A 10,500-nucleotide genomic window follows, 5' to 3' on the forward strand; every position below is an offset into this window, starting at 1 on the left:
CAGGATATAAATCCAACTACCTTATGTTCTGCTAATGAGAAAACTAGTTTGCATCTCCTGTTGTATCTCTGCTGTTTGATGAAGAGGAGGGACCACAGTCTCAGAAAGTCCTTCAGAAACCCCACGTGCTAACTTGAGGTCTGCTTCTGATTTTCACAGCCTACAGAAATATTCCACTAACTCAGAAAACTGATCTTCTGTGTAGTTTTGTAGAAACATCTGGTGAACTAAGCAGCTAACCAAACAGGACTAGATGTAGAAGGGACCTGTGTCTGCTGGGTCTCCAGGGTTTGCTGAGATGAGGGCTCACTGCAGCACAGCCGGCAGTGTGTGTTTCAGAAACAGCAGAATAGAGTTAATGCCAGGAAAGTCTTTTGTCTGTGTCCCTTTAATTCTCTGACATCCAAAATGAAGTTGACGTGTGCAAAATTGTCTGTCTAGCAGGCACTGACCAGGAGTTGAGAGAAAGATGTAGACACAGACACATGACATACGAGGGCTGCTCTGGAAGTAATGCCTCTTGTTTTATTATGTTGGCCCACAACATCAGAGGTGGACATTGATGGTAATGGCTGCAGAGACTGAACCTTCCCACCAATACTCCGTTACATTTTGTTGCCATGTGACAGATGGCAGCAGAGGAGCAGTCTGACAGAACGACATCTGACATGAACATGTGTATGAAGCAAAGGTGCACCACTGAATTTCTCCATGAAGAAAAAATGGCACCGACATAAATCTTCACTTGCTGAACATTTCTGGAGACCAAACAGTGGATGTAAGCCCAGTGAGGTGGTGGGTGGTGCATTTCAGTAGTGATGACAGCAACGTAAAAGAGATGGCCATGCAAAGCTTTTGTGTCGTGAAATGGAGAGTGTCTTAATCAGCTCATCCATGCAAATCAGATAAAGGTGGAGACCCTCTTTAAAAAAATGGTATTTTGTAGCTGAGAATGTGCCCTATCAAATAGTGGTGTTGTGGTCTTCACATGTGTTGTCGTTTCCATTAAAATAAATAGGGGACATTACTTTCAGACTGGCCTAGGTATTATCCATGTCTTTGGGCAGAGTTGTTCAAAGAATTCATAGTCATACCTGCATCAGATTTTACCCACAGTAAAAAAAAATCCAGACCTCCACCTCAGAAGGATAAACCCTTGTAGACACAAATAGCTGTGCTGATACGGCAGTGTGGTAATGTATCTTTTTCTACTCGGAAGTTCAAAACAACTGTTCAGAAGATGGCTCACAAGTTAATAGATTACACAAATATTGACCACTTCATTTGAGTTAAGGTCACATCAATGGGACTGCAATTTCTCTAAGCAGTGAGTTGCTAATACAATGCTTTTCTCAATAGCTAATTGATCACTGAGAGAAATAGAGGGGAAAAAAAAGGCCAATTTCTTGCAGAAATGTGTGTATTTTTGAACAACTATGACGGTAGACACAGTGTGTTGCTTTGAACTGCTGTGTGCACATTTATGCTGTTCTACATGTACAGCAGTACTAAGCCTTTGTGTTTGCCATTTGGATCAATACGTTGACTCAATATTTTTATATTTTGAGCAGTCTGCTTCAAAACATCTTTGCTTCCTCTGTGTAACTAGCCAGATATCTAATTTTATGTGTCAAGTTTGCTTCTGGTCTTAAAGATAGCATGAGTGTTTTTGTGTTTGGACAGTGAGCTGCGCATCAGCAGCAGGCTGCATCCTGCCACATGGGTAGACCTGCTGCAGTTGAGTGACATGTAATGGACACCAAAAGCTACAGTGTAAAGAAACAGTAGTAAAATTTGACCTACCCACAGAGAAAACAAGAGGAGGTCTTTAAGCACTCAATTTTCATTAAAACAAAGCCAACATCTTTGAGCATTCAAATGTATACACGGATTCACATATTTCCTTTCTGTAAAACAGACTGAATTTCAACTTAATTCAACTTATTTCATATCTGCATCACAGCTGGCCTGCTACAGCCTTTGAAGACTACAACAGGACAATTAGGAAACCAGATAAAACCACAGATCTTACCATTTCTCCAGGTGATGCACAATGATGCATCTTGACTCACGCCTGTGACAATGCCTGTTTATGTCAGATCAGTACTGATGCTTCATGCTTTCATCTTTAGCTATTTATAGTTTTAACACCAGGTTATGTCTAATCAAGAAGTTAAATTTTAGGCTGCTCCATTCAAGACTTAAGCTAACAAATGTGAAACAAGAACTACATCTTTGTTTCACTCTGGATGTAAGAAGACCTGCTGATCATGTATGCAGGCTGGTGGGTAACGTTCATAGTGAATGCTCATTCTCTGCCATCTCTGACTAAAACTGACATGGTTTAAAAAGTAATAAAGATGACTGATAGATGCCTATGTGCTGGAATAATATCTTAGGAAAGGAGATAAAGAAATGATGCTATAAGTAAGTCATTACAGTTACACTTGAGGATTTTTATTGATTTATTTATTTAAAAGAAAACTGGTGTTATTAATAGACTGGCACTTACAGACAAAATAAAATACACAGAGTTTTCTTCCTCTGTACAGTATTCAATCAAGTAGCACTGTGACTAACACAGATTTCATGCACAAGTGCAGAGAGGATTTTAAACTCTGCATATAGCACTGATTTCAGCTTTCGTACAGCCCCACTTGCAACACATGCCTGCCAAACCCAGAGACTCCCTTTTCCTTCTGGGATAACTGGCCCAAGGATAACTGCTGGGTCCTAGGGGGGTTGCAATTCCTGTTCCTCCCCTGTCCCTCTGAGCAGCCTCCTCTACCTGGCGAAGAAGTTCTTTGAAGTCATCTGTCACAGGCTCGTACTCATTATAGTCATTTAAGCTATACAAGTCCTTCATTGTCTCCCATCCAAGAAACGGGCTGCTTCTCTGCATCTGCTCCAGCTCAGGACCCAGACCTGACTGCAGCTTGAAGTGTCCCAGCAGTTTGTTACTTGCTGCTTGAGAGGTATCTGTTTGAAGGAAAAGACTTCAGGTTAAGACTGCAGGAGTATCAGAAACCACAGCTCTAGGCAGCAGCAAGAGAAAACCCATTCAGGACAATAAGGAAAGCATTTCTATCTGGGAGAAGTGCTGTGCTGCAGAGCCACTGTTTGTGATTAATTTATGGATCACTTTTAGGGGAACCCTTCTTTCCAGGCTGCCTGTGAGACAGGAGAAGTATGGTGTGACAGCAGTTCCTGAGATACACACATCCCATTAAAATTGCACTGTTACATCCATAGGTCTGTCAATCCTTCCATAAAGGAAGTTCTAAGGAGATGTGTCCCGAGGCCACACAAGGCTGCGACATGTGAATTAGATCAGTCCACTCCTTTCCCATGCACAGTTACATAAATTGGTATCAAGTGAAGAACAAAGGGAGGGAGGAGGACTGAGTACTGGATTCGATACACAAATATTTCATGTAAACTGTTTATTACAGATCATATTATGTCTTAATTATTTCAGCTGACAGGTTCCACTCCTTTCCCAAGGTAGTGCCTTAGGAAGTGTCTCAGAACACACTTGGTCCCCCTGGCCCTGCTGTTCCCATAGATCCAGCTCCGCTTCCATTCACCTTGCACTGCTTCTCCTGGTTTTACTTCTGCCAAGGTGAGTGGCACTCCTTATTTCAGCTAATACGAGGAGAAGCAGCTTATTTTGTTCTAAAGTTAAATAATCTGAAACAAGTGTTTGCCTTGTAGTCTCAGTGCTGTCACTTTGGTTTTGTTTATTTCAAAAGGCTGAAAGGACACGAGAATATCCAATGAATGTTATATTTACTTCAGTACAGACAATTGGCACACTGCAGACAGAACACCTACCAAAATACATTAAAAAAAAAGAAGGGGGCCGTAGTCCCTTCACTTGTCAGTTACTGCTGCTCAGAAGCCACTAGGGCAGGAATGGCTGGAGAAGGTGCCACACAAAAGAACAGCAGCTTCTCACGAACTTTGGAGGCTGTACGATATGTGGTTTGCTATAGTTAATATCTACTACTCGACTTGTTAAAAAAAGTAGAAAAAAGAACTAACTAATTTACTGCACAAGTAAAATGTTACTTCATCCACGGCATGCTCAAATAAGAAGAAAGCAGCTCTTTCAGTGCAAGTCTCAGCCGTAATTCTGACTTCTTCTCTGCCTAAAAACGTCACTTTCACGTGCTGAAGTACCACTACGGATGAGAGTCAGCACCTGAAGTTACCGTTACGTGGCTGCATTTCGCAAGCTGTTTTGAGAATTCAGCCCAAAACAATACGCCTACCCTTTCTTACTGTATTTCACTTACTGAAACCCCGCGGGACGTTTCACCCGCTAGATACCTCACCAAAGGTCGCTATGCACCGCCACGCGACGCCGTGTGCCACCATCACCCGCACGTCGCAGCGCGGGGACTCCGCTGCCCGTCTCTGGCACAGAGGAGCGCCGACACCGCGGGGGACTGCCCTCAGGGCCGCGGCTGAACCCTCGCCGGCCTTGGAGCTCGGCGCTTCCCTCCCCCCGGGCTCCCCCTCGGTTTTCGCCTCCCGGGCGGAGCAGCCCCGCGCCCGCCCCGCAGCTCCCGGCCACTCACCGACCGCGGGCGCCGGCTCCATCGCCAGCAGGGAGAGGCGCTTCCAACGGGACCCGCCGCAGGTGAAGATGACGGCACGGATGAACTCCCGGCCGCACAGCTTCACCCCGTACCCGTCCCCCTCGCCCGCAGGCAGCAGCGCACCCCGCGCTCCGGGCTGTCCCTGCACGGCCACGCTCAGCAGCGCCGCAGCGGCACACAGCAGTCGCAGCTTCGCCCCCATGGCGTGCCGCCGTCCCGTCCCGTCCCGTCCCGTCCCAACCAAGCGCCACACGCCGGCGCCGATCAGCCTCGACCGCGACCGTCGCCCCGCTACTGCCCGAGTGTGCCGCCCGCCTCGCGCCTTTTATGGGCTGAGGGCGGCGCTGAGTCACCGCCTCGGCCCGGCCCGGTCCCGCCGCCCCGGGCAGTGCCCTCCCGCCCCCGGCCGCCTGGTGCCGCCGCTGCGGAGCCCGTGTCTCGGTGGGCGTCGAGGCTCGCTCGGGAGCATCGCCCCGTCCTCCGGGCGAGAGAAAGCGCTCTCTCATCCCGCCCTCGCAGCCCTTCCCGGAGCAGTAAAGGCACCTGCCAGGCTCCGTCCTGCCCGCTCCCCTGCCCGGCACCGAGCAGCACCGAGGTGTGAGGGAGGGGCAGCCATTCTCACCCGTGGGAATGGGGCACGCTCCCACCTACTCTGCGGTGCTCCCAGTTTACTGCTAGGTGTGTCAGCTAGTGATGCCATCTGGAATGACTTCAGCGTGTGAACAGCACCTCTGATACTCTTTCCCTGTCTAGAGTGTGCTGAACCACTCATATCCTCAACACTTGGGCTGAAGCAAAGATGCAAAAGGAAGTGCAGTGAAATAAACGCTGTTCCACAGAACTGCTCCAGCTGCAGGTGCTTGCAGTGTGATGGCAGAGCCTGAACTCCTCCCAGGCCCACTCTGTTCCCCCTCCAGACTGAGCCTTGTGCTGGAGCCACCTCAACTCTGGGCGCAGCCCCCAGCAGTGCTGGTGGGGACATTCTTCAGCCCCACCTCACAAGCTGTGCTCCCTGTGGAAGCAAACATCACTTCATTGTGGTTGGTTTTGTTTTCAGCGTTACTGGACAACAAATCCCCACTGTCCCCCTTCTAAACGCTCATACTATGGAAAGTCTGAAAATACAGTCAGGCAGTTGTCTGTGGGTCCTCTTGTGTGAGGGTTGTACTTTCAATTCCTTGAGCAGTGTTAGCATATGGAAAACTTGCAGAACTCAATCTGCAAGGAAAGCACCAAGAAAATGTGCACAGCCCAGCGTGTAAAGGTGACCAGTGCACCTCAGCTGGAATGGAGGAACACATGCTCCAGCGGTGTTTTCTAGGAGGACTCTTGTGTTCTACACTAAGCTGGATCTAGAAAGTATGCAAGCTACAAAGTTTTGTGTGCTTGGACTTTCTTCTTGGTCCAGTCTGCAACATTTTGGATGAGGCTGTAGCTTCAGGAGCAGACACAGATGCCACCTGGACTGCTACAGGATGGGTTCCTGCCAGGTGAAAGCTGCCGGTCTGAAGTTTCTGAAGGACAAAACTTCCTTCTGTTTATATTTTGTTTATCTTTTGCTATTCTCTTATGTACAAGTTGAGCAAAGTTACTCACAACCTGCATTATTTAAAGAGAGCATCAGCTTGATCTTGTTGGTGTAGCAGGCCTTTCTGAATGTATGCATCATGCTCTGTGGACTTTCAGTGGCCTCATTCTTAGCCTACCTGGAGAGTTGCCATCACATGCAAGAGTCCTAGCAGAGCTTTCAGCGCAACGAGGAACGTGCCTCCTGAGTTCAGCAGTGACTGACCTGAGTAGCTTATTTAACTTGTAAACTATTATCAATTATTTTATACCCTGATGCCCATGCCAAATATTGGATCCAGACTTTAAAGTTTAGGATGTGATTTTTCTGAGCCTTTTATCAGGGAATTTCAAGACAAGTGCTGTCACATTGGTTGGTCAATATAGCTGTGACATCTTTGACTCTCTGAGCATTTTAGTTTCAAATTTAACTGGAACATCATCACTGCAATACCACACCTAACCCTCCTTAGGCCAAGGCAGGCATTAGGATAGCTATCTTTGGTTTTTTCACAAGAACTCATTTTTGCGACTGTCTGAAGCACATAACCTCTGACTGCAGCTGCCAAATGCCAGCGTTCAACAAAAGACTGGAAAACAAATAGTTCAGAAAAAACTTTTCTAAACTCTCATGCTTCTTTTTCAGGGCTACAAAATGCAAAAGAGCACTTTCTATGCCTCTGTTATGCTTGTTGGTAGGTGATAGAGTGTGACTTGTCAAAGAGACCTCGGAGGGAATGTGGTTTCAAGACATTCATAATTCCTCAGGGGAGCTCACACTGCAGCACCCTTCATCAATCTTCTTGTAGAAAATCATAGGCTGCAATTTCTCTTTTACTACAATTAAAGACTGCAACAACAGGCAGTGATTTAATGAGTTTTATAAAGGATCATACCTGAATGAGCTGGCAGCAGTCTGACATTGCTTAATATAACTATGCTCGGTTCTGTGTCACCAGCAGGGTGTACTGCTCAGTGTTTTTCCTGCAGCCATATTTTAATAACAGTGCCTGTGCACCTTGGGCTTTTGACTGGATCTACTGTGATTCAAATAGTAGGTTATAAAGAAACTTACTAGGGTTTTATACAGAAAAGCCTAACTGACAATCTTTCAGCAATTTGCTATTAATTTAAGTAAAGTCAGAGGCTAAGCTGGTTCATCATAGCTGGAAAATCTACCCCTATTCAAAATGATACACCATCATTTACCATGAAGTGCTATTTCTCTCTCTTGTGCTAAATTTTGGAACTGTTGGCTGATGGCAGTCAGATTTTATAGAGAGTAAAGTGTGATTTGTCAAAACAAGCAGTTAAATAAAGAAAAACACACTCTGTAACAATAATTTGATAACCTTGGCTACTTTGAACAAAAGGCTTATTCCCAGATTAAGTGTCAGACAATCTACACAGAAGATCAGACTGATGACAGAGAAGTTTAGGGGTTTTTTTGGTCTCTTTTCAGAGACTTCATTTCAAATCCATGGAGTTCACTTCTTCAAGAATACTTAGTTTTTGAAAGTTGCTCAGACATGAATTTTAGATATTCCTAAAGACTGCTTAATGGCAGACAGATGGGATTCTTTTTCAAACAAGAAATACCATTGCATTCATGTGTCTGGTGGCTACGTGTCATTTCTATCCAGATATCTAACCGGGGCTTTATCAGAAAGTGGGAATGGATTTTAGAAAGCAGCAGTTCATCTTTAAGGAAGTTATAAGTTAAAAAATGAAGAAATCCAAGCATTTTTACATAACGTATTCCAAGACTGATTAAACGATTAAATAATAGAGCAGAATTTAATATTGCTTGTGCACTGTTTGTCTATTTTCTTCTACTAATTTTAAGAGCAGCAAGGTGCAGTTACAGTCACCAAAAAACCTCAAAACAAGTAGAAAAAGGCTTGTAAGAGTCATCTTTCTCTATTACAAGGAACAGTTAAATCCGTCATCTAAGGAATAAAGAGGCTCAAGCTGATCCTTCCCACCCCCCTGAAGCTTTACTTCATTGTCAGCAGTACTCACATGTCCTATCAAAGTTAGATTAACTATAGCTGGGACAGGCAGTTGCAGCTCACAAGTAGCATGCACGTTCTTGGATCCCAAAGAAGACATATCCATAGAGAAAACATACAGAGTTTAATTTTGACAACTTAATCATGACTTACCCCTCACTTTCCCTGAAAAATCCTGCTCTGAGTGACACTGATTCAGGATACATGGCTGTCATGCATTACAGCCAGAGCAACAACAGGATTACAGTGATAAGAGTAGCTCGTGGGCTAGAACAAGTTCCCCCTGCAGTTATTCATCTCTTCCCCAATGATTCTTGAAAACAGAGACAGTTGCTGTGATGTATTACAGGAAGTCTCACAGTTGAAGCCAGCTGCGTGCCCATGACAGAAGGGGTCTGGATGTTTTATGTGCTTTATTCATTTGTTTCTGAATACAACTGGTATGATGATTGTGAGCAACTTGTGTCATAAACATCTGTTTCTCTGAAGTAGACCCTGTCAAAGGCAAGCTTTTCTATTTTCCTACGTTGTTCTCTGAAGAGAATGGTACCGTTCGTCCGCTCTAAATAAATATTCAGTAATAAAGAATTAGAATCTTCAAAACAAATGCTTGATTTACCCAGAACTCTGAAGCATAATTTATCCAGAAAACAAGCAAGCAAACAAACAAAAAAATCAGAATAAACCCAACAGCAAAAAAGGTGACTAAACTGTTAACTTCTTGACAAGCTTTGGCACATTCTGTCTAGCCCATGTAAATGTATTTCTAAGTTTAGCATTAGGCTGTCCTGTTTAGAGCATGTTTGAACCTTTCTCTTATAAATTTATTGGCTTTCACTGATATTTACTGGACAACACTGAATTAAACGTGCCCTATCTCACTTTTTTTTTTTCCTTTTTTTTTCTGTGGATGCTCTTTCAAGTTTAAACCTGGAAAGAAAACCAAACCAAACCAATCCAAATTAAGCTAGGTTGAAGTAATACATAGCTCTTCTACTATCTCTTGAAATAGTTGTTTGGGTCACTGTTTTGCTTTGCATGCTTGCTTTATTTAACACTGCTTTTAGATCAAACACCATAGCCAGCAGTCTGTCTCAGTGGATAGGATTAGGATATTTCCTATTTTCTAGGACTTTGTAAGTAAAGCTACAATATGGACTATTAATATAGCTCTCTTGTAATATCTTTCATACGATTCAAAGGTGAATTAAAAGGCACTGATGGGAACATACAAATACCAAAGCAAGCTAGTGTAGTTGTTTTTGTTTCTTGGAAGGAGTATCAGTAGATGACATCTGCCACTTTAGCGCTTGGAGGGAAGATAGAGGATCAACTATGTGAAGAAAAACTAGTAAGCAGGAATATCCATGTCCCAAGAACAGAACAAATCAGAGCAGCAAGTTAGGACAGACATTTCTGTGGTGAGAGACTGTGTTACAGGGCAGTCAGAAGCTGTGAGGTGGACTTGGGCACTTTTAATGAGTGCATAGAAGTGCATTGGCTGCCAGAACATAGCACCATAGGCTGAGCTGAAGCATACGGAATCATAGAATGGTTTGGGTTTGGAAGAGACCTCAAAGATCATCTAGTTCCAGCCCCCCTTCGGTGAGTACAGCTGCCAGCCACCAAATCCGGCACTGGATCATGTTGCCCAGGACCCCATCCAACCTGGCCTCGATCCCCTTCAGGGAGGGGGCTTCCACAGTTCCTCTGGGCACAACTTCTCAATGGTTATTGCTTGTTTTGTAAAGTGATCTTATGAATTGATATAATCAGCTTTAAGTTCCTTTTCTTTTCTTCAGTTGTGTGTTGTTTTGGTGGGTTTTGGTCTGCAAAACACACATTTAAGCTGCAGTTCTCTTCCTGATCCTCTCCTCTGCTAAACACATGTCATTCCATGCTCTGTCATCCCATGCTGTTGATTCTCAACCTCCAGCCCCCGGACACCTGGAAAGAGCTCCAGGCAGCTGGAGAACTAGGAGCTGCTCCATACACATTCTTGAGTACCAAAGTAAGGGGCTGTCAATGGGCACATCTTCCAAAGTGATTAAAATCACTGCCTGAAATCCTACATGGCAAAAGTATAGACTAAGCTATGAAAACTGAACCAGCTATTCTAACCAATTTTACTGGCCTGCACATTAGAATGCATCATTTTTGAAAATGTACAGTCTTCGTTAACATGCAGACGAGAGACATACAGAACCAGTTACAAAAGTGAATGTACTATTAAGAATCATCTTAGACAGCTATGAAAATTGTCATATTTCCTCTACTTTGAAAAGCTCTTGTTACATGATCTACTCACCTGTCTTACT

The 10,500-nt window shown here is 44.3% G+C and overlaps 1 protein-coding gene across 1 annotated transcript; it reads right to left on the reverse strand.

Moving 5' to 3' along the window:
• On the reverse strand, positions 701-4,928 carry LOC110390304 (relaxin-3-like). The gene is made up of 2 exons (XM_021381559.1): positions 4,584-4,928; positions 701-2,979 (listed from the first exon to the last, which is right to left on the reverse strand). The coding sequence occupies exons 1-2, from the start codon at positions 4,804-4,806 to the stop codon at positions 2,612-2,614; spliced, it is 591 nt and encodes a 196-aa protein (XP_021237234.1). The 5' UTR covers positions 4,807-4,928; the 3' UTR covers positions 701-2,611.

The sequence above is a fragment of the Numida meleagris genome, chromosome Z (genome assembly GCF_002078875.1).
Source record: "Numida meleagris isolate 19003 breed g44 Domestic line chromosome Z, NumMel1.0, whole genome shotgun sequence".
Classification (NCBI taxonomy): Eukaryota; Metazoa; Chordata; class Aves; order Galliformes; family Numididae; genus Numida; species Numida meleagris.